Source organism: Gavia stellata, chromosome Z (genome assembly GCF_030936135.1).
Source record: "Gavia stellata isolate bGavSte3 chromosome Z, bGavSte3.hap2, whole genome shotgun sequence".
Lineage (NCBI taxonomy): Eukaryota > Metazoa > Chordata > Aves > Gaviiformes > Gaviidae > Gavia > Gavia stellata.
In genome coordinates, this window is record NC_082637.1 from 26590375 (window position 1) to 26617997 (window position 27623).

Here is a 27623-nt window from a genome sequence, read left to right on the forward strand (position 1 = left end):
GCTCCCTTTTGCCTGAGGGCAGTTTCCCGGGGGGTCCCATTGACTAACTCCTTGAACAGCTGGAAGGTTGCTTTCCTACAGTTCAGGGTCCTTTACTCTTCGCCTGTCCTATGATGTCCCTCAGGACTGCGAACTCCGCCAGTGCATTGTATTATAGAAGATCATACAAAATTATCAAAATGCAAATACTTAGCTTTATATAATTTTGTATTTCAGTATTTCTTTAATAATTGTTTGAAAGAACAAATGCAAATGGACTGAAGTTTGAAATCTTATATACATAATTTTTTTAGATGATTTACTAATAACAATCTAACTGATTAATGTTGTTTGGAACAACACAGAACTGTCTCACACAAAGCTTTCATATTTATTTAGAAATACTGCTTCTCCATGAGACTTACTTTGTCAGTCATGGACAGCCCTTGCTTGTATGAATCAATATAGAAACGTAGCGAAAATCTGTCATTGATTCACTTGGGAAAGAAACATGCAATATTGTCTGGTCTGGGTTAAGAATTTGGAAGAAGCTGCAGGTGTTGTAAGATGGCCTTAGTCAAATAAGTAGTATCTGAAAAAGATTACTCGAATCCCTGCTGAGATGTTCTGGATCTGTTTTCCTTCTCTGCTTTTTCATTTTTTTCATACCTATATGTTTATATAAACTATGATTTGGTTAGTACATCTGTTTCATATATTTATGAATATTCCAGAATTAAAGTATGCTCCAAAAAAACATGTGAGTGAAGGCTAAACTCTACAGAAGAAATGGAGAACTTCCATATAAAAGCACAACTCTCCTTTGTATTCTTTTCTCTCTTTCACTTTCCATTATTCCATGTTATTCTTATGCATAGACTATAATAGATCGATATTTGTGGACGATATCACTTTAGCATGTGTTAAAGGAGTAAGATTTTCCTTCTCTGCCTTAATTCATGAGAGAGTAAAACCAGCAGAATTTACTGAGTGTCAGAATATAGATGTGCTGAATGCCAAGGAAGCCATACATTTTACAGATTTTTGACTTAAAAAAACCCCAAAGAAACACTGAAATCCATAAATGCATGTTAGTTATTCCAAATTGCAATTGATTTATAGTAACATATTCTGTCAGTTAAAAATTGGTTGACTTTAAAAGTGGAAGGAAAGTTTTGTATCATGGTTTTGTGCTCTTGCCTATAGATTTTCCTGATCATCTGTTTCTCTGAGATTTAGAGGGGATTTAAGCTTAGATGGACCTAGTGTTGCCCATCTCCTGTGCATGAGAAAAGAAGGATTTTTTTGTGGAAACAGGGTTGGGAGCTATAGTGGAATGTTTTAATATTGGAAAAAAAATCTGTAAAATAGCTAAGGCTAGAAGATGGAAAGTGTCCATCTTCAGAGCTAGTGAGGTTGAGCAGGGTGAGTTTGAAAGTAACTGTGTATTAAGTATTTAAGTATTACATCTCTTTAAGTCATGGATGCTAAAATTTGGCCATGGGTGAGTGTATAAGATCATTTAAGTATCTGGTGTGAAACTGGCTTGGAGAGCTCTTACTACAGTGTCCATTGCAGGTTTTTTAGCTCTTCATACTGATGCTGGAACTAATAAGGTAATTTCCCCTCCTTTTGTAAGGGATTCTTGTTTGTGTTTTTCAGTTCCTTATAGATCAGTTTTAATCTTTCCTCTGCTTTCTCCATACTTTCCTACTAATTGTCTTCATGCTCTTTGCATATCTCTGCATCTCTGGATACCTTCATGTGCCTTCTATGACTGGAATATCTGTCTCTCACTATACAGCATCTATCTTTACATTTCTCTTTAAGCAGGAAGAAACATCCCTACGTTTTTATCCGAACTTTGAGCACTGCTGACATGTGGAATGCTGCCTGTGCCTGCTCTTAGGTTTGACCTCTAATTGCATTTTCTCAAGTTAAAATACAGCCAGAGCTTTGTGTACATTGAAGTGAGCTGACCCTGAATTCTGTATTAAGATTCCAGAGTTGCTTGAACTTGGTTGGGAAGAACCAGAAATCTGCAGCAGTAATTTCACTTATATTTTAAAGTAAATGGCTTTAACTAACTGCATATAAAAACAATGCAGCAACAAACAAAACAAACAAAATGCAGCAACTGTAGTGCATGTTTTTCATTATTAACTTCTTGTATTATATATGATCTACATGTTTAGGCTATTGAAAAGATTATTACTGATCACTGCAGAGAACTGCATGTATTGGAGCACTGCACTGCTTCTCATATTTTGCAAGAGATATTTTATCAAATTAGCAATAAAATAGAATATGTTGACGTCTGATACGCAAAATTCAATGACAGTTTTAATAGTTACATCTCTTTAAGTCTGCTTTCTGTTTGCACTGCAGCATTGTAAAGCATTTTGCAATTAATTAAGCATTTGTAACAAGTGGATCTTATGAGTGACATTCTATGCATGCTTTTCTGCCAAGTCCGAATTTTTTCAACGGTATTCTTCCATTTCTGTTTTTGCGGAGGTAAAAAAAAAAAGCTTCCATTACTTTTCTCATGAAAGTTGTACATATGTTGACAGCAAATGATTGAATTCACATCTGCCTACTTGAATGTATCACACATTAAGCTGCCATCCAGCTGTAGTCCAGTGATTTCAATGGACTGAAAAAGAAAAGTTTTTGTTTAAAACAGTTTAATAATTACATTTTATGGACCACAAATGGTTCACATTGACTAGGAGATATAAACTTGTGCTGGCCAACAGTTACAGTTCATTAGAAAGTCAAAGGTAGCAGAAAGAATGCAAATGCAAAAAAATTAAAAAGAAAAATGCATGCCTCAGGAGGAAGAATAGCTGTGTAGACAGTGATGTTGATAAGTGGGACTAAGGTTCAGGGCTTTTTTGGCCCACAGGTGCCTCCCTTCACAGGCGATTGCCCCTGAGGTCTCCCAGCTGCATTCAGGGACGGCATGTGGCTTCCTGTGATTCTCTCGAAGTGACCTTGGGTAGCTTGAAGATTTTTAATAGTTACAGGAGTTTTGGTTTATTAATCCAGATAAGCACATTAATCCAGAGTAAGCACACATGCAATTATACCAGCCTTTTTTAGGGACTGTTGACCTCTTGTGCGATCTGAGAGCTTTCAATTAGCTTAACTTTTTAAATTAGTTTAGTCAGAGCTGAAAGAGTACATCTTGCTGCAGCCTAAGGCAAATGAGGAGAGAGGCTTTGGGAAAACATGGACCTGAAGACCTTGACTAATTTAATGGGTCACTTACTCTGTAATCCTGAGAGAGACTTGAAGTTGGATTTTTTGAGAATTAGTAACTCCTTTGCCAAAGTGGGAGTAGGGGGAGGATGGGACTTCTTGTCTCACCCTTGTTTACAGTGACCCTGCCCATTTGACTGAAACAGTAGATCTTTGCTAATGCAAGTTTGGACCGAGCAGGCTGAGGAAGGATGATGTGAGTGGTTTGGTCAAGGTTTGATCAATAATATGAAAGAGATGATAAATTCTGCCTGTTTGTGGCATCAGGGATTACAAGCAATAGCAGACAGACTCATTTTGCAAGCACAGGTTGAACCATAAAGTGGATGCGCTTTATGGATCTAATATCGCTACATTAGATAAGGAATTTGCAGAGGAAAGAAGGCAAGGCATCTTCTGAAAATGAAAGGATTAACTTATTTCTGAAGTATGGGTGTACTGGGAAACGCTTGACCATCCAGGGCTAAAGCTCTGTTTATAGTGAAATGCTGTCTTTGAGCAGAGGAGTCTGTTAGTACATAATGGATTTTTCTGCTTCTTTCCCAGTATCGGGAATGGAACAGGAAACCAGTTAACCTGTAAAGAATAGAGTTTCTGGGATAAACTTTCTAAGGAACGATCATTAGGCACAAAAACATCAAAACTAAAATGCCCGCCAAGAGCAAAGTATGGAATTTGACTGTTCCTTTGAAGTTTACAGTTGTTTCCGTTGTGCATATGAACAGCTCCCCTTCGAAATCACTCAGTTATATTTGTATATTTGAGGACTGAATGTGGTCTGTAAAGCTAGATAGTTGCCAAGAGGAGAGATTTCACAACTTCAGGAGTCAGGAAATATGATCAAAAGTGGCAGAAAGTTCAAGGATGATGGTGTTGGAGAAAGGTTGGATCTTGCCAAGAGGAAATTGCTGATGACCTTACTGAACTACCACAGTGTCTTGCAGTTGTATTGCAGAGATTCCAACATGATAGCAATTAGAAGAGGGCATGTTTTGGCATGTAGCTGGGGAAAAAAGTATGACAAAGTTAGAATAAAATAATTGCTATTAAATCAAAAATTTTGAGTTTAAGTGCTCCGTCTTGTTATTCACTTGAATGTAGCATTGATGTGACAAAATTAAGGAGGAGGAGAGGAATATTAGGCACACTGTAAATGCTAGGGTTTTTCCTGTTTCTTTGGAGAAAATAGGTTCAGCTTTAGCCATCTTAACATCCTTTTTCTTAGATTCAGCAATGTGTTATTCAGCCATTATTACCTGTCACCCAGCAAAGATGTTAAAGAAATAAATAACAAGTAAAAAATGAGTCTGAAATACTCATTCAGCAAGTATGTTCTCTGCCATTTCCCCACCCTGAAAACATAATCCATTGCTGAAAAACAGACTTCTAAAAACTGGTTAAAAATGCTGCTTAGATCATTAAAGGGAAAGAAAATTATTTATGTAAACATCCATTTCTCTTCATTACCTGTGTTTCTATGTCACCATGTTACCTTATCAAATAATCCCTTTCCTCCCCTGTAAGCTTGATTGCATTTAGCAAAAGCTGAGGTAGGTGTTGGGATAGGCTTGGACATTTCTGAATGTACCTATATAAGACTTATGCATTTTCTGCCTTGTCCACACATGCTGAATAAAATTCTGTGTTTCATTTCATTGTCATCCCTAGGAAAATGAAACAGCCTACAGGAGACAGAATAGTTGCGACAGATCACAAAGATTAACCTTCCCTCCGACTCCTCCAGAAGTTTGACTAGTGTCATAAATAGTATTATTTTCTTTACTCTGTTATTGATGTATTTGATTTAGAGAATTGCTGGATGGAATTTCAGTTTTTGTGGTTTATGTGCATGGTGTGAGAGTTAGCTTAGGGACAGATACTTCTTACTAAGGTGTGTGCTGCCCTTTTTTCAAATGTCCAGTGTGGTAAGTAATAACTGAAGAGTTTTGTTTCATTTTTATGTCTTTATGCCAGCAGATGTGTGTTTCTTTCTGCTAGTGTATTCAGCCAGTATATTCTGGGTATAGCTAGGGCCCCAAGTGAATAAAAACTCAAGTCACTCCTCTCAAACAAAAGCAATGTGAAAAACAGATGTAAATCTGTCCAATTGCCAGAATCAAGTCATAGTTTGCACTGTGTAAAGCCAATGCATGTGCCTACACTTAATAAGAATAAAAAAAGTCATCTGGCTCGTAGTGGATGAAATATAAAAGTCATAGGCACACAGGAGGAGTTGGGCTACTGCTGGATGGGCAAGGATCAGCTGAAATGTTCCTGACACTGAGTGGTGGCCCTGCCACTCCTGCGGTCAGGAGCAGACTTCTTAATTCCCTACGTTGAGGTTTCTGCTGTTCCTGGGCTGGTTGGAGCATTTCAGCGCGGGGCAGTTGTCCCTGGCTGCCAGCAGCGTTGTTGGAAGGTGCCCATCTGCACCGCTTTCCGGTGCGCAGGCTCAGCTGGACCGCGCACAGCCCTCTTCTTCCTCCCTAGCTTTTCTCCTGAAACCTTTCCCAGCTGGATCCTGATGTGCTAAACCACTTAAATTATCTCCAGATTGCTCTTGTTTATTGCGTGCCAGAGAAGTGACAGAAGGCAATTGGAGCAGCCCCCCCTCAAGTAAACACCAAGGAAGAGGGGGTACAGGATATTAGGATGGAAAATGTGGGTTCTGGGCAAAAACCTGAGGCTTTAATATTAGATCATTTGTCTCTGCTGTTTGCATGTAAGTCTAGGTTTTGGCAGCTTCATAGCCCTGGAAGTGGGGGGTTTTTTTGTTTTTTTCTTTTTAAAGAAAAAAAAAAAAGGTGTTGAGTCAAAGTAGTCATTTCTTCCCTTTCCCTCAAAAGACAAAACTGAAGAAAGGTGAAATAATAGTCCCTTAAGGATGGCAGACTTCCCTGCAGGGCATGCACACCTTAACGCTGCATCTGAAGTCAGGGACATCATTTCCTGTACACGACTCTGATCAGCAATAGATGTAAAACTAGTTTTCTGCTGGCTCCTGTCCCCACTTGTTAGAATTGGATCCTCTTTTCTTACCTTACAGCTGCAGCCTAAAGTACAAAACCAGCAGGCCTGAGGTCAGGTATTTTCCATACATCTGGAAGTATGGATGCGTTAGTTTTGGCTGATTGCTGCTTATACAGGGTGTCCGTAAGCACAGTAACGGTGGCCTGACTTCCTGCTTTTTTTCCTCCAAAAGCTGCTATAAATATGCCTCCTAATTAGATCCATAACGTTGTTTGGATAACAGCACTAGGTTTGTTCTAAGAGAGTCACGCTGCTTCCAGAAGCAGAGGAGGAAACCCAAATGTATTCAAAATAAACTTCCGAATGCTTTTACTGAATAAAAACACCTAGATGTTGCCAGCTATTGGACAGTCTCTGCAGTTAGAAAACGTAATGCTTGAAATTCAGTGCTTCCCAGCATACTTGCGATCATTTGTCAGTCCTATCCGGTCCTCCTTTTACTGAGTGTCTGTCTACCATATGGACGTATCTCTTCTGTTTGGTAGGGAGAGAGGGGGGATGCACTTGGAAACTAGACATTCTCCTGAGTTACGTTTACAGCACTTACTTATTTTAAAGGGAAGGAGGGAGGGAGGGAGCATGCGGCAGGGACTCTGTTGTTCCTTTTAGCAAAGAGAAACCACCTTACTTGCACTCTTATCTTCACAAAGGAATTAATCTATTGATCAGAAGCAAGAAACTGGAACAAGTACCAGGAATTATTATTGACCATACTTCCCCTTCAAACATTTTGTGCACATATTTCACGCTAGGTTGATGGCTTTAGTATTTCGGCAGCCTTTATTTTCAGGGGTAGCAGGAGCTTAAAAGGTTCCTTTTTCTCGTTATTTTGAAGGTGCTTTAATTTGATAACGTATTGAAATGCCCAAATCTGCATTATAAAATAAAATTAGTTGGGTTTTTTTCTGGTCTGTACTCACTTTTAAAATACCGCGTGGCTTTAGACAAGGCTTTCAAACAGAGCTTGGCATGGTTTATGTATCAGACAGATGTGCACTAGATCAGCTTACTATAGGGGCCCATGAGGAGAAAATACAGAGTATGGGAGTTTTCTCTTGCAGCTTCAGAAATACTCATCAATTAAAAAAAGTAGGAGCTTAAGGTACAGGTGGAAAACAGGAAAAAAAAAGCTGGGGCATGCCAATGTTGCATTTGAAAAGTACTGTAGATACAGTAAGAGTATCTGGCAAGTATTTTGTAACTGTTTTCAGGAAAAAAGGAGATCTAGGTGTTTGTAGCCGGGAGCCGGCAATGTTAGGCTAGATCTTTACAGACTCTAATGGTTGGTTAAAGTTATTAAGCACCAGTACATGGTAAATTATTAGTGAATTGACTTGTGATGTCTAATTGTATTTATATGATCCTAGATGCTTAAAGTTAAGTTTTCCTCTTACTTTGCCTTTGCGGATGTATGACTTCAAATGCTTTCTTTGTGCTGTGTTCTGAATAGGATAAAAAAGTGGTTGCATAGACAAAGAATTTCTTGGTGCAGCACTTGATTTTTCTGTCTCTTTTTTTCTTTTCTTTTTGACTGATTCCTAATTACAGAATTCCTTTGAGTGTTGGCTGGTTATTTCTTGCTCTGTTGGTATATGAGTTTTATACATACAGATCTGTTAAACTTTGGGATGGCTGTTTTTAAAAATGAACCTAGCTATCCGGGAGAAGTTACGTATTTAAATTTATTAACCTCATTATAATAAAATATTTTGCATGTTGATTTTTTTGTGATATCAAGCAGTTTTGGTCTTTTGCTACTAATTGCTAAAATTTATTTATACAAAATTTGTTTTGCTGTGAGACATGCAATGCAAAACAGTCCAGAAATACTTATCCTATTGGATTTTTGTGCTGAGGTTTTTTTAATTTTCTGTTAAGACTGTTATTTTTCTTATAGGAAATAATTAATTACTGGTGTATTTTCCAGAGGTGGTGTTGTAAATATTTTCTGTATTCTTGGATCACTCTTTGTTCTACAAATGCCAAAACCAATTGTTAAACTTACCTTCATAATTAGGATTACTAGGACACATACTTAGGATTCCAGTTCTGCCATTGTAACTGAGGTTGTATAATACGTATTACAAACTTAAACTCTCTGGAGAATGAGCATGGAAGGTTTAGAATAAATAGAAGTTAAAGACAGTTTATATAAACCTGGCGTATTTTCATGAGATATTCTCACTGTCTAAAACAATTTGCACCCTAAATGTAGTCAACATTTTCTTTTTTTCGGTAAGGAGACTTATGAGTGGCTCCTTATTTTGACTAAAAAAATACAAAGACTGAAAAGAAATACTGGAATTAAAACTCTGTAACAGCAGCACCAAATACCATCCTGGATGAATCTGTGGAGAAACTCTGCTGCTAAGATAGTGTGTGCAGGTAGTAGAATTCGCAGAAAGGAAGTCGCTTAGGCCACTTGTCCACGTGGTGAAGAAAGTTAGCGTGTTGGTCATACAGTACTTTGGAAAGTGTTCTTTGGCAACTCTTCTTCGTTTTTCCCACCATCCAAAAAATAAAGCAAAAAGGTCTCTTTATAGCTTTTAAAGTAAGTTTTTCATTCCACTACATAGGCAATAATGATTTTTGTGCATACAACTGGGGGAGATTAAGCTTACTTTCTTAGAAAACTGGCCTTATACAGTATTACAGGACTTGTTTCCATTTAATTTCTTCTCCCAACAATAACTTTTGAGCCCATTGATCAATTTAAACTGAATTTGTCAGAGGCGTGAGCTCTGACACGTGAAGTTTTGACAAATCTATTAATGCTATTAATATTGCCCCTGAGTTCAGTAACCACTGTGGACTAGTCTTAGCAAGGGATATACACGGGTGAGAAATGTTTATGATCCTGGGAAGGACATTTGTCAGGGTTCACTCTTAAGTCAACACTTTTGCCTTTTTTGGTTTTCTATTGTCTAATGAGGTATAAATCCCAAATGAAGCTTTTCCCATAGTTGTGAGTATCTGTTGCTGATGTGGTTTATCTTCATAGTATGGAGCAGACTGTTGCTTCAGTTTCAGGGTAATTCAATAAAAAAGTGAGTCCATCTGAAGACTTGAATCCATACATGCTTCATTAGTTATTGCTCTCAGAATTGTTTTATTGCTGTTTTTTATTGTCCAATTGCTCTTCAAAGAGGTTTTAGTCATTAAACTGTTTACTAGTTACATACATCCCACATCACTGCATATATATACTGCCCTAGTCAAAATGTTTGGCAGCTGGCAACTCTTCAGAGGAGTGTTTGGGAGAAACAGAAGGGCCTCTCTGTTTAGTTTTGTTTATTGATTCCTTTAAGAACTCCTGCAAAACTTCTTTGACAGTTTACAAATTACAGATTTAACAAATTAAACTCTTTCTCATGTATATGACAACAAATATTAATTACAAAAGCAGATGTTTGTGAGAAGAAAACATTGGCCTTTTCATTTTTAAAGGTATATTCAAGATGCACAAGCTTTACTTTTCTTTTCTTTTGCTTATGTTGAAAGGTTTTTATTAAATTCCTCTTCGTTACCTTTAACAAAAACCCCACAGTAGTTTGAAAGACAGTCACCTTCTGTTGTACAAAGATTTTTTGAAAATAGATTATATTCTCTGATTTTCTGTGTGGGAAATGTGTCCTATTTTCATGCAAAATCTTTTGGGAGGGAGGTACTATGGATTTTTCTTGTTTCAAATCACTCCATTGACATATCTTAATGCGAACAGCATTGTATGGACTTTAAGATGGGTGAGAAAGTGGTTAGATGTAAACAGGTGTATGAGAGTGAAAGAAAGTAGAAATAGTCCTATAAGAAATTATTTTTTTCTTGAAGGCATATTTGGATAGTTGCTAGAGTTAGAAGAAAAATATTTGATTTTTTTTGATATTTTAATCAAAACAGAAGACAGAAGTTCTCACTTCAAAATCTTATTTTTGATAGAGCAATGCATGGATCAGCTTTGCCAGTACTTGAAAGAGTATTCAAGGCGTTGGGGTACTGTGCATGACTATTTTGAAGACAAAAGTTATTTAATCTAGAGTGCTTTATATCAATCTATTTTATCAGGATGCATGTCCCACAGGTACATTCATATGGAGAAACTAACATAAAATTTGATGGTGTTTTGGATTTGGAAGCACTGCCTTGGTTTTGCAGGGGGGGGGTGTTAGACCTACTTATTTTTTTAGTATCAGTTCCAATGAAATTACTGAGTGTGGCAATTTTTTTTAAGGTATGTTCAGATCCTATCAGATTCCTATTCCTTGGATACTGAAGGACAACACAAAATTAAAAGAGAATTATGCTACTTACATGAGTCATGTAAATCGGCAGAGAATGATAGTATTAGCGATGAGCCTGGCTTTTGTACCTAGGGACTCTTGACCAGTTCCTGACCCTCAGAAATATTTATTGTCCTTAAGAAACTGTTCTGTCTGTGACTAGGTGGTTCCCTCAGATATAACCTTTGCAGGCTCCTTCCCCAATGCTTACAACTATCAATGTTCTTCCTTTGCTCTTTAGGATTTTCGCTTTCTTTTCCATAGCAGGAATGACACCTCTTCCCAAATCAGCGCAGCATATCCTTGGTGTTTATGATACTATTACTACATTATACAGATTTCTCCATAGTCAACAAGGCTGATGTTAATTCAAGGGTGCACAACTTCGATCAAAACTACCTTTCGTGGTAGCCAGGATGCTTCTGTTTCTCTCCTTTATTTTGTCGTTTTGCCATTTACCCTGCATACGTCTTCTGTGCATTTTTTCCTTGGTGGTAGTAATGCCTGCTACGAGCTCTGCTTTAGCCCATTCTTATATCAGCAAGGAATGTCTCTCCCCAGTGTTGTCTTTCTTTGTCACAAATTTCAGCTTATAGAAGAAAATTCCATCAGAATAGAAAAAAAGCATCTCGGTACTCCCCTCCTTAAAATAACACGGAATGATGGGAGTGATAAAAATACTATGAGAAAATAAAGGTAGCTAAACACCTGTCAAAGGAAGCCAAACGGAGCAAACTACAAAGCTCTTTCAAAATGTATGATGCTTCCATTTAAAAAAACAAACAAAACTGAATAAATTAGCTAGGTAATGCTTATGCTAAGTACCATAATTTCTAACTATAGCCTTATTCTCTCCCCTTTCATCCTTTCTTTAGGGACAAGACCTGGTTTGTTTTATGATTTTTGTAATGCGCATAATATGTTGTGGGTACTACTGAAGTCTAAATTATATAGATATAATTACAAAAATTATTCTTACAGATAGGAAAAATATGCTTACTACATTTTCCAGACTATTTCACTATTATTTTTAAAGAAAATCATATTTGAAGTTTGTCTCAGGAAAGAGATAATTGAAGTATCGTGCTTGGGGGAGGCTTGTGTTTTCAGCTGAAGTAGCAAAGCTGCAGCTTTAATAATAAGAAATGTTATAAATCATGGCCTCTACTTGTGGGTACCTTGATTCCAAAAGCTTTGCTCTGGAGACTGTCTGCTGAGATTAGGTATTATGATGAGTCATGGAGAGAAACAGTTGCAAAAATGGATGATAAATCATTCAGGAAATACTGTTTTGAAGTGGATTTAGAACTGGATATGAAGCCAGTGTAGAACATGAAGCAACAATGATCCTATTTGTCTCTTACCTAAGTGGATATTAAGTGTGTGTTTTAAACTACCGGGAGTTTCCATATGAACTTTGGAGTTTGTTCCATATTTAAGATACTTTGATAAAAAAGCATGAGGAGTTAGTAAGGAATAGCTTATTTGGGAGAACATGAGAATGGCTGTACTTCCACAGACAAACAATCCATCTAGCCAAGCATCCCCTCGCTACAGCAATGCCTGGTAGCACGTGTCTAGGAAAGCGTATTGGGACTCATTGTTTGTGCCTTTCACCAAAAATCTTGTGAAAACTTTCAAATCTTCAGCAGTTTGTGGCTGAAGAAATTCCTGAGACAAGGTGATGTAAGAACTATCAATTATTTTTTCATCTTTAACTTCTCCAGTGGCTTTCTGAACCCATGCAAGCTTTTAGCAGCAGTTGTATACATCCACAGCTGTATGTTAGGGGAAAGGTATCTGAACACACACACACACACACACACACGCACAGAGCAGGTACCCATTTTGTCTCCTGCTGTCTAGACATTCCCTCATAGGTAAGACCAACTAGAACTCCAGTTACAGCCCTGCAGTGTTTGTTCATGCCTGCCTTTCTGCCACGTCTATAACTCATGCAATCAGTGGCTGCTTCTTTATTGCTTCCACCCACCTTTATTATTTCGTGGTTAGCTGAATATTTCATCAATACAGACTCCAATATGATCTTTCATTATTATGTAACTTGCTCCTCTTTAACAAATTTTTGATATTTGAAGTCCTAGATAATATTTCAGACCATACAGAAGTAGTTATCTATAACTTAGAAAAATGATATCACTTATGTATAAACTGCCAGTGACACATCAGATCTGTTCTGCCTACCTAGAAAGGATACAAACTTCAGTAATCAAACCAGAAACCATCCTTTTCTCTTCTTCAACACTTTCTTTATAACTCAGTCAAGAAACGAAGCAGAAGGGGGTCTCTTGAACCTGAATTCCTAAGGGAGAAGGAAACAGTAATATTCTAGCAATGTGAAAATGAGAAATCAAAATGAGGGTGATGAAGCTTGTTTCATATGTTGGGTTTTTTCATTTACATATCAGATAAGCTATCAAAACAAGAAAAAATATTTCCCTTTTTTTAACTTAGTGTAGTATGTCTGAATGCTAATATCACACACGAGTTTTTACAGGATATATGTTAGAGAGATTCCTTATCTCAGGGAATTTGTTGTATAATGAAACTGGCACAACATGCATGTCTTCAACTCAACTACAGAAAGTAAAGTACAGTAAAGATTTGACTGTAACCCAGGAAATGCATGCTTTCTCTCTCTAGTCTTCAAAAAGACAGTCTACTTCTATAATTTCCTTGCTACTTTGTTGCTGATATTCAGGATTAAAAAAAAATCTCATGTGCTAGTATTAAACTGATATGGACAGTAAGTAGCTTGTGATACAAAGAAGGTATTTAACGTACTTAAGATTTGATCCCACTGTACGTCCAAACTGTGCTATAATGTAGTGTAGATAAGATACTTTTTATTCTAAGGCCACCAAAGGTTAAAAGCTACTGAAAGCTCTGTCCCAGGAGTATCCCTGACAGGAATTCCTGTTTACACTAAAAGTAGAAGGAATTGTTGAAACTGCTGCTTTTTTTTTTTTTTTTTTTTTTTTTTTTTTTTTTTTGTAACTGGCAACTGCTTAAGTTTTCAGATCTCAGTGCTCAACATTGTTGTGTGAAAAATATTGGTAGCTAGTATTTGGTTGCCTGCATTTCGTATTGAAGACAATAAAGCTCTTAATTTATTTTTAACCCAAGAGTGCTGGACACACAAGCAGCCCTCCTGGAAGCTAGTTGGGCCACAGAACACTTTACACTTTTCAGATGATGCTGTTTATTCCAAGTGCTTCATTTAGCTTAGGGCTTCAACCTTTTAAAGTCTTCACAGAGACGTGCAGTAGTTTATTCCTTAGCAGAACAAAAAGGGTTTTCTGTGTGCAGTAGAAAGATGTTCATAGTGGGGCTTTACATTGATCCCTAATTAATGAAACAGAAGGGAGATAATTTTGGTATGTTGTGGTTACAGTAAAGTTCTTGTGTAAGGTGTTGGACATGTATGTCTTGTTTATTCCCTCAAGTTCCTGTTTTTTAATCAGAAAATACAATATAAACATGTCAAATTACACTGAATGTCAGTTCAACAACTACTATTTGAAATAATTTTAACCTCATTAAAATACACAAAAATACTCTTAAAAGAATTGCCATCAATGATTCTTCCAAGATCATTACAATACGTTTGGACAAGAACAACTGTACAACAGTACTAAAAGTAACTTCAAAGAATCATTGATTCTGTTAATTCCAGGAATCTGGATTTTATTCTAACTGTGGAAGCTTGGTCAGAGAGAATTAAAAAGGAGTTACATGAGCTATCTCTAATTAATGTAGATATTCTGAGTTACTGTAGTCATGGTTCAACTTTTTCTGTAACTGTCTTATATGTTGTTCTCACCAAACATAATAAACTCAGTTTATTTCCGAATTGCTTCAACTATTTTAACTAGTTTCAACTCATTTTGATAGGGCTTTCTTCATCGGCCTGAGAAACTGTCTGGTTTGTGTGACATTACAAATCGATGTGGCTGCTGAAAAATCTAGGAAAAAAGTGGTTCTAAACTGGGAGTGCAGGTATTGTCCTGACACTGGAATAACGGTTTTCCATTTTAAGTATAACTTACTGCTTTGGAAAACAGTGTATTCTGAGTCCTGATCATGGCACTGATAGCAACTCTTCATGTGGTCTGTAAAGTAGTTGGAACTAAATTTTTGAAGTCTTTGATTCTGGAAGCTTTGGATGTCTAATGATATTTAGAATCAACATCAGCGGTTGCTCTTAACGACGTCTTTCTAAATCATTGGCTTGTAGTATGGTATCTTTTCTGCCTAGCAATGTATTTTCATTGTAGTAATTTGTAAGACTGGCAAGAATTAACTTATGTTTGTGACATGCTCTGAACATGCGACATACTGTATGAACACTTAACAGCACTATGCAAGTACTTATATGACATGCCTATATTGTGAGAATACTTTTTCAAATGGATGAATAAATGTTGTGGAGAGGATTGTTCTGGATTTTTTCTTACCAATAATTCCTTTTAATTACTTGTTTTCCAGATAATGGAGGACAGACTTTGGCAGGTGGGAATAACTGGCCACTGAGAGGAAGAAAATGGACCCTCTGGGAGGGAGGAGTGAGAGGAGTAGGCTTTGTTGCAAGTCCTTTACTGAAACAAAAAGGTGTAGAAAGTCATGAACTCATCCATATCTCTGACTGGCTGCCAACGCTGGTGCACCTTGCTGGAGGACATACCAATGGCACTAAGCCTTTGGATGGCTTTGATGTTTGGAAAGCTATCAGGTAACTTGCATGTCAAATCACCAAGTCAGCATTCTGGTATGAGAAGAATTTAATCAGCCCAGAGAACAGAGCTGGAACTTGGCGGGGGGCGGAATATTACATGTTATTTTCCCTAAATAAAGGGAAGGTATAAGTGTATTTAACTTTGCTATCCATGAGAGAATAATCCAGGTTGCAAATTAATCCTAGTCACAGATGCAAAACTTCCATACAGCTTTAACTTGGTATGTCGAATTTATCAGTGTGGGCACAGCACTGCACAAACATGGAATACTTTTTCAAGAACACTCTGTGATCCAGAAGCATGTTAACTGATTTTGCACAGCATGGAGTACAAGTTAGTAAATTTTATGGACCCAGCCCTGCTCTCTACCCAGTTGAGTGTCAGAGCCCAGTTGAGTGTCTCTGCAGTATGCGTCTAGAATTGAACATGTGGGAAATCTATGCAGACATTAAACTCACTGAGCATGGATTCCACTTTGATGGTTTGTTAGCACAGTACAGGACCTGTGAGGCTGGCTCCAAGTGTGTAACCATTTTAATAAGTCCATATCATGCTGTCCAGTGTCTCAGAAAGCCTGTGAGGTTGAGTACAAAAGTAGACCTGGCTTGGTTGCTGAGAGGTCATGATGTTATGCCTGATTTAAGCAAGACGGACCACTCAGGAGTGCAGTGCAGACATGCTTAGATGGCTGGAAAAAACAGGCAGCTTAGCTCCAGTTGGATTGGCACTAAGACCAAGCTAATGACTTTTACTGGGCTCTCTCTGACTCTGTGCACCTCTCATGCTGTCTGGATTAACTGGGTTATCCCAAACCCCATTAGTTCAGGTAATAGAGAGTCTTCTGTGCATTAAAAGAAAAACGAGTTAAAGCCCATACATTTTCATCTGGAAAAGAATAATGAAAATGGTATCACAACTGCTGCATACTGGGGGCTCTGGGCACGTCTGAATATGTGCTTATTACTGGTGTGTTGGGGTCAGCAGAGTAAGTAGAATAGAATGTAAAAGAGTAAATGAAATAGGCATTAACTGGTAAAGGTGATTTTTTTTTCACTGGAACAAACTATCAAAAGATGTCGCCCCTGTGTGATATCTTCAATCAAGACTTGTATTCAGTCAGTCCTTCATCTTTCAAAGCTTTTCTTTTATTCTAATGTTCTTTTATTCTACTAAAACAGATTACAAGGTCCTTAAAACCTGAGTTTCTGCAGAATTTTAAACTTCTGTGACCAACCCTTAGTTTTGCAAAAATTGCATGGTGACATTGGTTTAAATTCCTGTTTCTCCCTCTTCTGTGCTGCATGTAATGTATTCTTTGATGGGGCTACATTGTATTGTCTATGTTCTTAGAAGTTCTATTTATTTTAGTTGGTCTTTGAATATAGTTTTAATTCACATAAGAATCCATTTCCAATTTCCATTTGGGATGGAAAGTTTAATACTGCTAAAGCAGAATAAAAGGACTAGCAATTCTATTTCCTACATGCCATTCATCTGAGAATTAGTGTTTTGTTTCTTTTGATAGTCTTTGTTCCGTTTTTATAGCAGTCAGACAATATTATATTATGTGTGTTATAACCTTTTGTCCTCTTCTCAGGGTTCCCACCCCAGCTTGCAGGAGAAATGTAGCTATTTTCTGCAATTTTCTACATAGTGCATTACAATAAACACTGATTTTTGTGTGTCTTGGCATCCTAGACTGTGAATTACAGGAGTTAGTTTCTAAACAAGCGTGAGCAGTAAGTGCTTGGGTTAGTGACTGAGATGAGAAATTGAAAGTTAGAGCAGGCAGAGCTGAACCCATCTACCCATCCCTGGTTAGTCCTAGATAGACCTTGAAGTTTAAAAAAAAAGAAAAGCAAAACAACAAAACCCAACCCCAAAAAATCCCTGTATCTTGAGTTCAGAATTGTTTTGTACCTTTAGTAGGATTACCTGTTTTGAAACCGCTAAGCTTGACTTCTTTCTTAGTGCTGCCTCTGTTTCTGAGAAGCTTTGGGGTAGTTTTCTGTACTAGCTGGAGTTTGCAGAGAGCTCATGGCCTTGTGCCCAGGTGTGCTGTATGGCTCTCTTCCAAGTGGAACAAGATAAGGATGTGTATAATTAAGGCCAGGGACCATTAACTGCCAAGAAGGAATGGAGACTCCTCTCCAGCCAGAGACAGTAAAATGTTTTACATGCCAATAGTACTGTGGGAAAACTTAGCATCAGCAAGATCCTGGGGTACTCCTAAACCATAAACTTGTCTTCCAGCTACCAGCATAATTCCTGCCTAATTCAGGTTCAGTTTCAACCAGGTATTCTTCGTCATGGAGTGATCTTCTCAGATTAGGTTACTTCAGCAGGAAAATTATATGTGGGGAAGGGTAGGTACGGCTGTGCATCCCCTGCATGCTCCTGGCACTTGAATCTTATCTCTTCGTGGAGGAACTGAATGCAATGTTTACTGGCACTGCTAGTGACCTCCAATATTTTCGGAAGTGCCAACCAGAGGGCGTCTGTTCCGAGGGGGGAGAAAAACATCAGTTTTTGTGAACTGTTAGGCTGCTTTTCGGCTGATCTTGCAGCAGAAATGTCAAATTTCACATGATTTTCCCATGTAATAAGGAGAAATGAGTGTATTAAATTTCGTGATCATAACTCAAAAGGTCACTTGAATATTGGCTAGCAAACAATGAAGGCATAGTGCCCTTTTGGTGACATCTGATGGAAAGTTCAAATATGTTGCTTATAATGAGTGAAATTAAATTTTGCTAAGATTCTACCTCATTTGAAAAAAGTAAATTAATAGCCTGTGTTACGTCTGTATTTTTTTCAGCCCAGTTTAATACAAGTAGTTGCATATGTTTCTTGTGGGTTTGATTTTTGGTTTTGGTGGATTTTAATCCTAAACCTACTGTTTCATATGTGTGTAATCAGAGGGAAAAAGGTTATAAATTTGGAACCTTGATTTAGATATTCATAAGAATATATGAGACAATGCAGATACTCTCAGAAGTTACAAAAATACTGGATCCATTCCAGTATCTGTCTGATCCCTGTCTAAAAATGGTCAGTTTTCAAAGGATGTGTTCTTAATATGATATTTATATAATAAATAGAAATAATATTATTCTGACAAAAAGTACATACAAATATAGACATTTAAATATAGATTATGATATAACTAATATAGAAATTAGATAGAAATTTTGAAATCTTACATATAAATTCTGAAATCCTAGACCAAAATGAACTTTCCGTAATGATTTTAATATGATTAGTAGTCCAAATTAGGAATTGCGTTAACATGACACTGACTAATATTAAGTTCTTGTGGTAAATAGAAGTGCTGAAAACCACATGTGTATACAACTGTTCATTTCATGCCTCCTTTGAAGAACCAAAACAAAGTTAATGGTTGGGAGCAAATGGTATGAAAAGATGAAAGTTCAGGAGCACGTGTTTCTTGTGGACAAAAATATCTTCTTTTGCATTCTTTTTAGCTAGCTATACTTTGTGTTTCTTTCATACAATGCATGAAGCTGAGGAAATGCAATGTTCTTGCTCTCATTGTTTGAACTTCTTTTCTTAAGAAAAAATTTGCATGGTACTTAAAAGCTATTTGGCAGGAACTTTGAACATGAAAGCTTGTCTGCTCTTCCCAAACTGATCTGCTGACCTAGTAGTGTAGGAAATACTGTTGCAACACCGTATCAGTGAGAGACCTAATAGAAGAGGAGTGTGATTTTATTTAAAATAGAGATTGAAATAAAGCAGGTTTTGCTTGCCCTCTCACAGTCTGACACTCTCGCTCACCGAAACGTGTGTTTCTAAGAAGTCTGCCCAGCAGCCGGGCATCAGGGCAAGGGTTTTCCAGCCATACGTCTGGCAGCCAGGCACCACAATGTGACCAGATGTTAGGCCCAGGAACTGTTGCGATGGTGCAGAGGTCCAGGGACGCCAGCTATGAAGTCCTTCTAGTATCTTCTGTGTTCTTCTTAGGTTGATGACCATGCACAGGTTCTGGTTATGCCTTTTTGTACCCTTTTGGTGCTGCTTCTCTGTCCTGTCCCACCTCTGTGACCAGGTGCCATCACTGATTTGTCTTCCTTTGTCTCTGTCCTGTGAAACTGGCCTAAATGTGTTGGGGTCTTGCTGACCTGCTAATCTGGGTGTCGTTAACACAGGCGGTTATGAGAGCCCTTTGCCTGCTGTGAGTGAGTTCATGCTGTTGCCTCCACCTGCAGATCTTCCCAGTCTTTCTCCATTCATATCAATCTTGGCCTTTCTGCTACAGTTTTCTACAGTAAAAGATAGTAGGCCACCAAAAAAACTTCTCCATCCAACAGTTTGTTGCAGTGTATCTTTAGACCAGTAGCTCCTAAACTTAATTTTCTTCCAAGTACCTTTGGAATTAGATTTAACGTTCCCTTTAATGTCCCCAACTTCTTTTTGAAAATAACTTAGGATAGTATCACAGACTCACAGAATCATTAAGGTTGGAAAAGACCTGTAAGATCATCAAGTCCAACCATCAGCCCAACACCACCATGCCCACTAAACCATGTCCTGCAGTGCCATGTCTACATGTTTTTTGAACACCTCCAGGGATGGTGACTCCACCACCTCCCTGGGCAGCCTGTTCCAGTGCTTCACCACTCTCTCAGTAAAGAAATTCTTCCTAATGTCCAGCCTAAACCTCTCCTGGTGCAACTTGAGGCCATTTCCTCTTCTCCTGTTGCTATTCACTTGGCAGAAGAGACCAACACCCACCTCTCTGCAACCCCTTTTCAGGTAATTGTAAAGAGCGGTAAGGTCTCCCCTCAGCCTCCTCTTCTCCAGACTGAACAACCCCAGTTCCCTCAGCTGCTCCTCATAAGACTTGTGCTCCAGACCACTGGATACTGTTCTCCAGTATCACTGTACTAACCCATTTTTGGATATCCATTAGACCATTCCAATCTCAGATATAAACCTTCTACATAAATCATAGTAGATTGCACTTTCCTGATACCTTAGATTACCATGGGTAACACTATAATATAGCTGGAACCTCTGAAACCGCATACATATTAAAAATTATATCTAAAAACACAGGATAATATCACCAATATATTTTACAAAAATAGTAACTGAGAATACCAAGAAAAATTAATAGAAAACAACACTAAAATGGAACTAGTCAAGGAATCTAAACTGTACTGCATGTTTCCAAGCAAGTATCTCAAAAGGCCCTTGCATTTCTAAGAAACATCTGTTCTCCAGATGCCTGCTACTCTATTGAAATAGAGACATGAGGCAAAATAATTTTACTTCTGTAGAAATTTGCCCTGGTTGATACATTGTTTTGATATATTTTGGTTTTCAGTACTGAGTATCTAGTATGTCTGTGCTCAGACAAGTTATTTTATTTTGCATTAGCAGGAAAATGGGAAACCAAATGGTAGAGCACATGAAGCAGTATGATAGGCACTGAGAAATTCAGGATAAAATGCAGTCAGAATACTAAAATTTCTTCAGAGCTTGTTAGCAAGTGTAGGTTTTCAAGTTTTACTCACGCATTTTGCAGGGCAAGTTTCAGTTTTGTATTTTTGTAATGTTGAAAACATCAGAATTGACTAGATGAAGTAAATGAAGCAAGATCAACTTGAATTCTTGGTTACATTCATTTTAGGAATTAAACACCTGTTTGAAAAAAATTTTCATTGTTGTGGTGTAATTTAATGCTGAAGAAACAGCAATGTAAAGCTGAGAGTGGTGTTTCTTTCCAGCATATGTGAAATATAATTATTTTAGGAAAGCATGCACAGATATGATCCAGAGAAATACATTATATGGCAAGGTTATAAAGGTTTAGATTTTGCTGAGTGACACTGAGAATGTTTTTGTGCAAGATAAACATATTTACCCTGAAAAACCTTGGATTCATTCCCAAGGACACTTTCTGCCTATTTAACAACAACAACAACAACAAAAGAGAAAGATCGCATGTAGATGTTTGTTCACGTTCACTAAGGAGTAATAGATCTTTCTGTATGTTTTAAAAAATTTGCAAAGCATAAGATGGAGCAATGTTCTCAGTATAAACTAGCTGATTCTCATACCAACTCCAAAGTTAGTGTGTATGTTTTCATGAAGATGTTCTTACATAGAGGACTTTTCTGGAAAACAGTATCTTTTAACTGCTTAATTAAAAAGTCAGTCAGACATGGTAGAATAATAACCAGACAAAAGAAGTAGTTCCTTATTTTTAGGGAGAGGAGCAATATATTAGAATATTGGAGTCTAAAAATAAATATTCTAAAATTAGTGTATTGTAAGATATGTTTACACTGGAAGCTATGAAAATACAAAGGCAGGATTCCCTAGAGAATCTTACTGCTTTCTTATTCTGGCTCTGTTGGCTAGACTGTATTCCTGATGCAAAATATCCTTGGCAGAACACCTGCCAAGGTGAATCTGTTGTTGAGGCTGTGTCTTTTGGGGGGACTAAGGTCAGCATGGAACTCCATGAATGGGAAGGAGGACAGAGTTTAGGTACAGGGAAAGGGAACTCTGCTACAAGTGTAAATTCTCTACTTGCTGTAACCGGGACATTGCTTCTGTCTTCCTGATGTCCTTTTTTGTCAGCCAGCCACTTTCTTCAATGTACAATGCCATCTTCTTTTCTCTGGCTATTTTTTTGTGAATAATATATGCTGGTTACAAACCTCCATTTTGCATGCAACAGAATTACTGGAGTAATACCCAAACTGAACAAGCAGTTTCGTACCAGTTGATAGTGCTACAGAGCTTAATACAGTAATGCCATAAGGTTAAGGGGGTATATCTCATGATTATATATAAATCACATTTCCAAGTTACTAATACCAATATTCTATCCCAGAAAAAAATGGATTCAATAAAAATGACAACTGCAGCATGAAAAACTTAAATGAATGCAGCTGTAATCTTTACATTTTGTATTCTAGCTGCTGTGCAATAACGTTTGTAGCCATCTTTAGTGTACAGTATCCACCGTCCAGATTAAAAGCCATAAAGGAAATTAAGGAAATGTAATGATATGGTAGTAATACTAGTCTGGTCAAACAGCATGAATATCCTCGGTTCTGGCCTTCTACTTTATGTGGCGCTCTATGAATATTGGATGTATAAACAGGAGAAGCACATAGTAGTAAGTTACTTCTTTCTTCTGTATTTGAACGTGGCAGAAGATACTAGATTACTTAGCATAATTCTGGTGTTTGCTTTCTTTTAAAAGGATGCTGAAAAATGTAGATACAGCTCAGAAACAGCAAAATCAAAATATCTCCCCAAGCAGTTACTGCAGAGTCATTCACATGCTATAAATTTGCATCCTAGTTTAACTTGTGCTAACTGGTTCATGTTAGTTACCTATGAACAGATGGTGAAAGGCACACTTGACCACCGTCTGTAGATGGAGCATCTACAGACAGTAAGAGTCTACTAAATCTAAGGTAAAATTTGGTTAAAGAAGGCCAGGCATTCCTTAGTTAAGAGTGTGACGACTATAGATATTAGGGTGCGGGGGTGGGGAGGAGTTAACCTTTCACACACGTTTTGGGGAAAAAACATTTTTGTGGCAGTTTTTATACACTGAATTACTAACACTGGAGGTTAATTTTGTACTTTCTCTGTATTAATTCCAAGGCTGTATTATCTGAATACGTTTAATCTTTCATCCAATCCTCCTTGTTAATTTTGTACTTATTGAAAATGTGTGGCATCCAGAAATGGTTTTAGAAATGGAATAGAACAATATCCATTTTAGTTAGTTGTTATTGAAAATTTTAGATTACAAGTCAATATTGTTTAATTATGTATTTTATATATTAAAATAACAGCCATTTTTGAGGTTTCCACTAAGTTTTATACTACCTGATTTTTTATTCTCAATATCAAGTGGTTTAGGGGCCCTGGTTGGATTTTTGAGTCTTACAATGAAGCTCCTTAACGAGAAGAAAACAATTTAAGTTATTTGGAAGTTTCTAAAAAGATGTGTTTAGGTTCCCTATCAAGTAATAAAATGTTGTTGTGTCGTGTTGTAGCCAAGGTTCTTTCTAGTTATGTCTTCCTACTCATGTTGCCCTTTATAAGGAGTAAATTTCTCTTACTCAGTTTTTTAGGACTGGGATTTACTTAACTCAGAAAATTTATGGGTAAGTTCAGAGGCTTATTCCACACCATCCTATGTAGTCAATGGCTAGAAAGGTTCAGAATATCTAAATAATCCTTGTGACATCAATTACAAGTCAAAGATGGGGTTTTTGAGGGGTAGCCAATGCCTCTAGTGTTTTTTGAGGCACCCAGCCAAAATGCTTTCAGCACATGTTCAGGTATGCAGAGAGCATAGAAAGTGCCGTGCCAGCTTACTCTGCAAAATTTTATTTTTAAAGTTTATTATTGTAAAACCCTGCTTTCGTAGGGCCAATTCTGTACTCTGTAAACTTGTGAATAATCCCAGTAAACACCAATGAAGTCGGGTAAGACTGATAGGGGCAAAAGCTGTTCCTACTAGGCTGGAAAAGAGCATTCAGATTAAAATTGATAGCAAGTGGTTTATGGTTATAAGCTCATTCTCTGTTAGGATGACAAAATGCCTAAAAATAAAATACGTAGAAGGAAATTAACATTTCCTTTTGAAATCTCTCCTAGTGAAGGAAGACCTTCCCCCAGAGTGGAACTGCTGCATAACATAGATCCCATGTTTGTGGATGACTTCCCATGTGAGTATGCTACTGATTGTTCAAGCGTTATTAAACATACAGTTTATCTTCTGAACACTCCTTGTTTTCCTTAAGTGTTTCCTGCTAGGTGAAACAAATAGAGTAGGATGCCTTCTGCTTTTAAGTAAATAGCTTTAAAATACAGAGACATCATCCCCCAGGTGCTGTAAGTACTTACTGAATCATGACCAACGCACGTTTCCTATTTCAGAGAGCTCTGAAGCACTGCTGAGTAATGAATAAAATACTTCAGGACATGGAAATGTTGAGGAGCAGTCATGTGCCTGAGGTGCACAGCGGGGCACACTGCCAAAAAACCCTGTCTTCAGTGCTTCAGGTTGGCAGGTAGCTCCCAATGAACTGCTCGCCCTAGCACGTCTTGATATATCTATATAATATGACCTTGCAAATGGAAAACTTGAGTTGGTGAGAAGCTGAGAAGTTCCAAGATTGCTTTTGTTCCATAATCACATGGGTTGGATCTTTAATGCCTAATCACATGAATTGGAGCTTAAGTTTGCCAATTCTATAGCTCTTTAAGCACCGTCTGTTTTGTGATTCAACATTATTAGTTTGCTAAGGGCTACAAACTTTTCAAGCAGTGATTTTTCATGCAGAACATTGGAACAGGTCCTTTCCAGTGTTTTTATAGCATTTCTGTATTTCATTAAATAAAGAAGTAAATCCAGGCAGAAGAAAAGTAGTGCAGTGGGGACAGCGATCTGTCGCCTGCAAGATAGAGAGACATTGTGCTGTAGCAGCTGGATGAAAAGGGGTAATGTGACCTTCTGCAATGCATACCGTGATGCTTTTCTCAGAAGGAGCAACATTGTGCCTGTCTAGCGCTGGCTGGACAGCACTGCCTGCAGATAATTCCTACACACTGACAGAATTCAGGTGTAGCTACTCCAATTTCCCTTCAAAGGATGCTCAGTGAGTCGTAGCATTCCTGTACAATGTTATGCCCTGATGTGGTATTCTCAGGCATACTTCAGAGATCATCTTTTCCTTGTGAAAACTGCTGTGATTGAGCTCCGTGGAGGTGTTTGAGTAGACAAATTCCTGGTGTAAGTAGAAGGGGGAACGAGCAGAGGAGGTTTTCAGGAGCCTAAGCTCGGGAAATACTTCTCCATATTGCTTCCATTATGCCATACTCTGATGATACTTCACTGTTTGCTACATATAGCATGTCCTTACTTTTTGTGTGCGTTGTGTGAGATTTGGGCAGGGGGCGGGGCAAGTGGGCAGAAACTGTAGTAAGTGGAACTTTTGTGCTGGATGAGATGCGACTTTTAAGCATCACGAACAGAGGAAGAGGTATGCGTGCCTGTAAATTTACAATGGGTTTATGTACCTTTTTAAAACTGGAGTCATTAAAAACAAGAACGTAACACTTTACCCACATGTCCTTATGTACTGTATAGGGTTTCCCTGTCTCTTCTCAGCAAAGGCCTGTAATTTTGGCAAGTTACTTTGTGCCACATGTTTTACTTTATCCCTTAATAGCACTTTTGGTCAGGAATGGGTAGAGTTGACCTCAAATTAGTATACCTTACAGTTTTCTTAGTTTTGATTTTATGATACCATTCTTAAAAGATTTGAGATTAAGTAATCATATTTCTGATAGGTTTGACAAAAAGTATCACTGTTATACATGACAAAATATAAATTAAACTGTACTTTTTCAGACCACTGTTCTTTATATTAATGTACTGCTTCTAGTGCAATGGAGAATGTTAATTTATAGTCCACTGTCAGGGACAAGAAATCCAGCTTTCTGTGTACTTCATATATTGTCGTAACATGCTCAGTCTGTTAACTGGAAGTTGGGATGGTTTTGTGCTTTGCAGGATGAGTCATTGTATTATTTTTGATTCTGTTTTTGACCCAGCTAGTGAAATTATGCTTTGTCATATAAGGATTAAATTTTCTGTCTAGCAATCTGAATTATGAAGAGTAACTGTATATGTATGTAACTCAGCCGATTTCTACTTAGTGTCTGTTTTTCAATTGCGCAAACTGAGTAACAAGTTTAGAATTAAAATTCAGATAGATAATATTGGTGTCTCTATTATGGATAGATTAGGGAGACACAAAGCTTGGAATATATAAGTACTTAAATATTTTCAGCAATCATGGCTGTCTTCGTATTTTTTTTAAAAAAGCATCTTAAAATAAACTGCCCGTACAATCTTCCAATCACCAAGGTGATAACTGTGTGTCACTCTGAAGTCTTGCTCTTTCCTTGGCTGTTTATTGTTTCCTTGTCCTTACTGTTTTGAGATCAGAGTACGGTTTTGCCTACAGTGCTAAAATATATGCATTTATATTTTGCTGTGTTCTTTCTCACCTCCTGTGTAGTCTTTGGCCTTCTTTGTGCCCATCTTGCCCTTGTCCTAGTCCACTTGAAAAACCACATCACCTAAATCACCTTGTGTCAGATGAAGTATTCATATTATACTAATACTTACTTTTTTGTAGAAATCAAATTAGTAAAATAATGACTGGAAGATACAGATTAGCCAAATCTTTAGGTTTGCAGAGTACTGTGGAAGAGCAAAGAGGAAATTAAATCTCAAGATACTGTTAAAGACAACCAAAAAAACTTTGAGGATGTTGCAGATAATCAGGCGAGTTCTGATCATGGTATTAATAAGGAAGACACTGTACTGTTGCAGTTGTGCACACACAGGGCATTAAGTTATTGTTGTGCTTGCACTTAGTGTAGGGTCAGTGTTCCTGAATTCTTGCGTGCTTTTGCATATAATGTATACATTCTTCCAGTGTAATATTTTTATTTAATGGGTGCATTTGTCTTCACCTCTGTCTGAATAAACTGATACTATATATTTTTGGTAGCATGAATGATGGGATGTCTCATGTAATTCATTGATTTATTTTTTTTACTGAAATAGGAAAACTGAGCTTTGTTCTTTTCAGATTTTTAACACCAAAATAAGCATTCCTTCAGGGAAGAATATGTGCAAAAGACATAACTAATTTAGTGTCAACTGTTACAGCCAAGTATTCAACAGAATGTTAAGTTAAAGGTAGGATGTGCTATCTTGATTACAGAGCTAGCTGCATCTTTGCTGCTTGTGGTCTGTTAGAACTGACCTTGACCTGCGTGTTTACCACTCGTCGGGTAACATCATACAACTTTTCAAGTTCTCAGACTGAGTGCTGTTTTCTAAATAATACTATAAATAGTATTCATATAGATTTACCATATATAAATAGTGGTAAATACTATAGCCTTACAGTAGTCTTGTAGCGAAGTACTGTACTTCTTTCTCCTATTGTTAGTACTAAACAGCTTAAGCCGGGAAAGACTGTAAGCTAGTTTGTGTGCAGTTCCATTTCACAAAAAAATGCTGACAGGTCTTACTTCACTGACTCTTAAGTAATCCTCTTCTCTCTCAGAGGGCAGACTTTCTTCATTCAAGTATAAACCTTTCCTGTGGTCTGAAACATATTGCAGTGTTTTAGACCGTAATTCCTCATTTGTCGTCGTCAGTTCTAATAAAGGGGTTCCTGTCCCTGACCACAGACTTTGCCCGCAGGCTCCCTTTGACCTGTGGCAGCTC

General features: G+C 37.5%; 1 protein-coding gene across 1 annotated transcript in view; it reads left to right on the forward strand.

The window, feature by feature from the left end:
- ARSB (arylsulfatase B) overlaps positions 1 to 27623 on the forward strand; it is a 64475-nt gene that overhangs the window by 16855 nt on the left and 19997 nt on the right. The window contains exons 5-6 of the mRNA XM_059833483.1: positions 15060 to 15303; positions 23966 to 24036. Of these exons, the coding sequence (XP_059689466.1) occupies positions 15060 to 15303; positions 23966 to 24036 (315 nt within the window). The remainder of the gene's footprint in view (positions 1 to 15059; positions 15304 to 23965; positions 24037 to 27623) is intronic.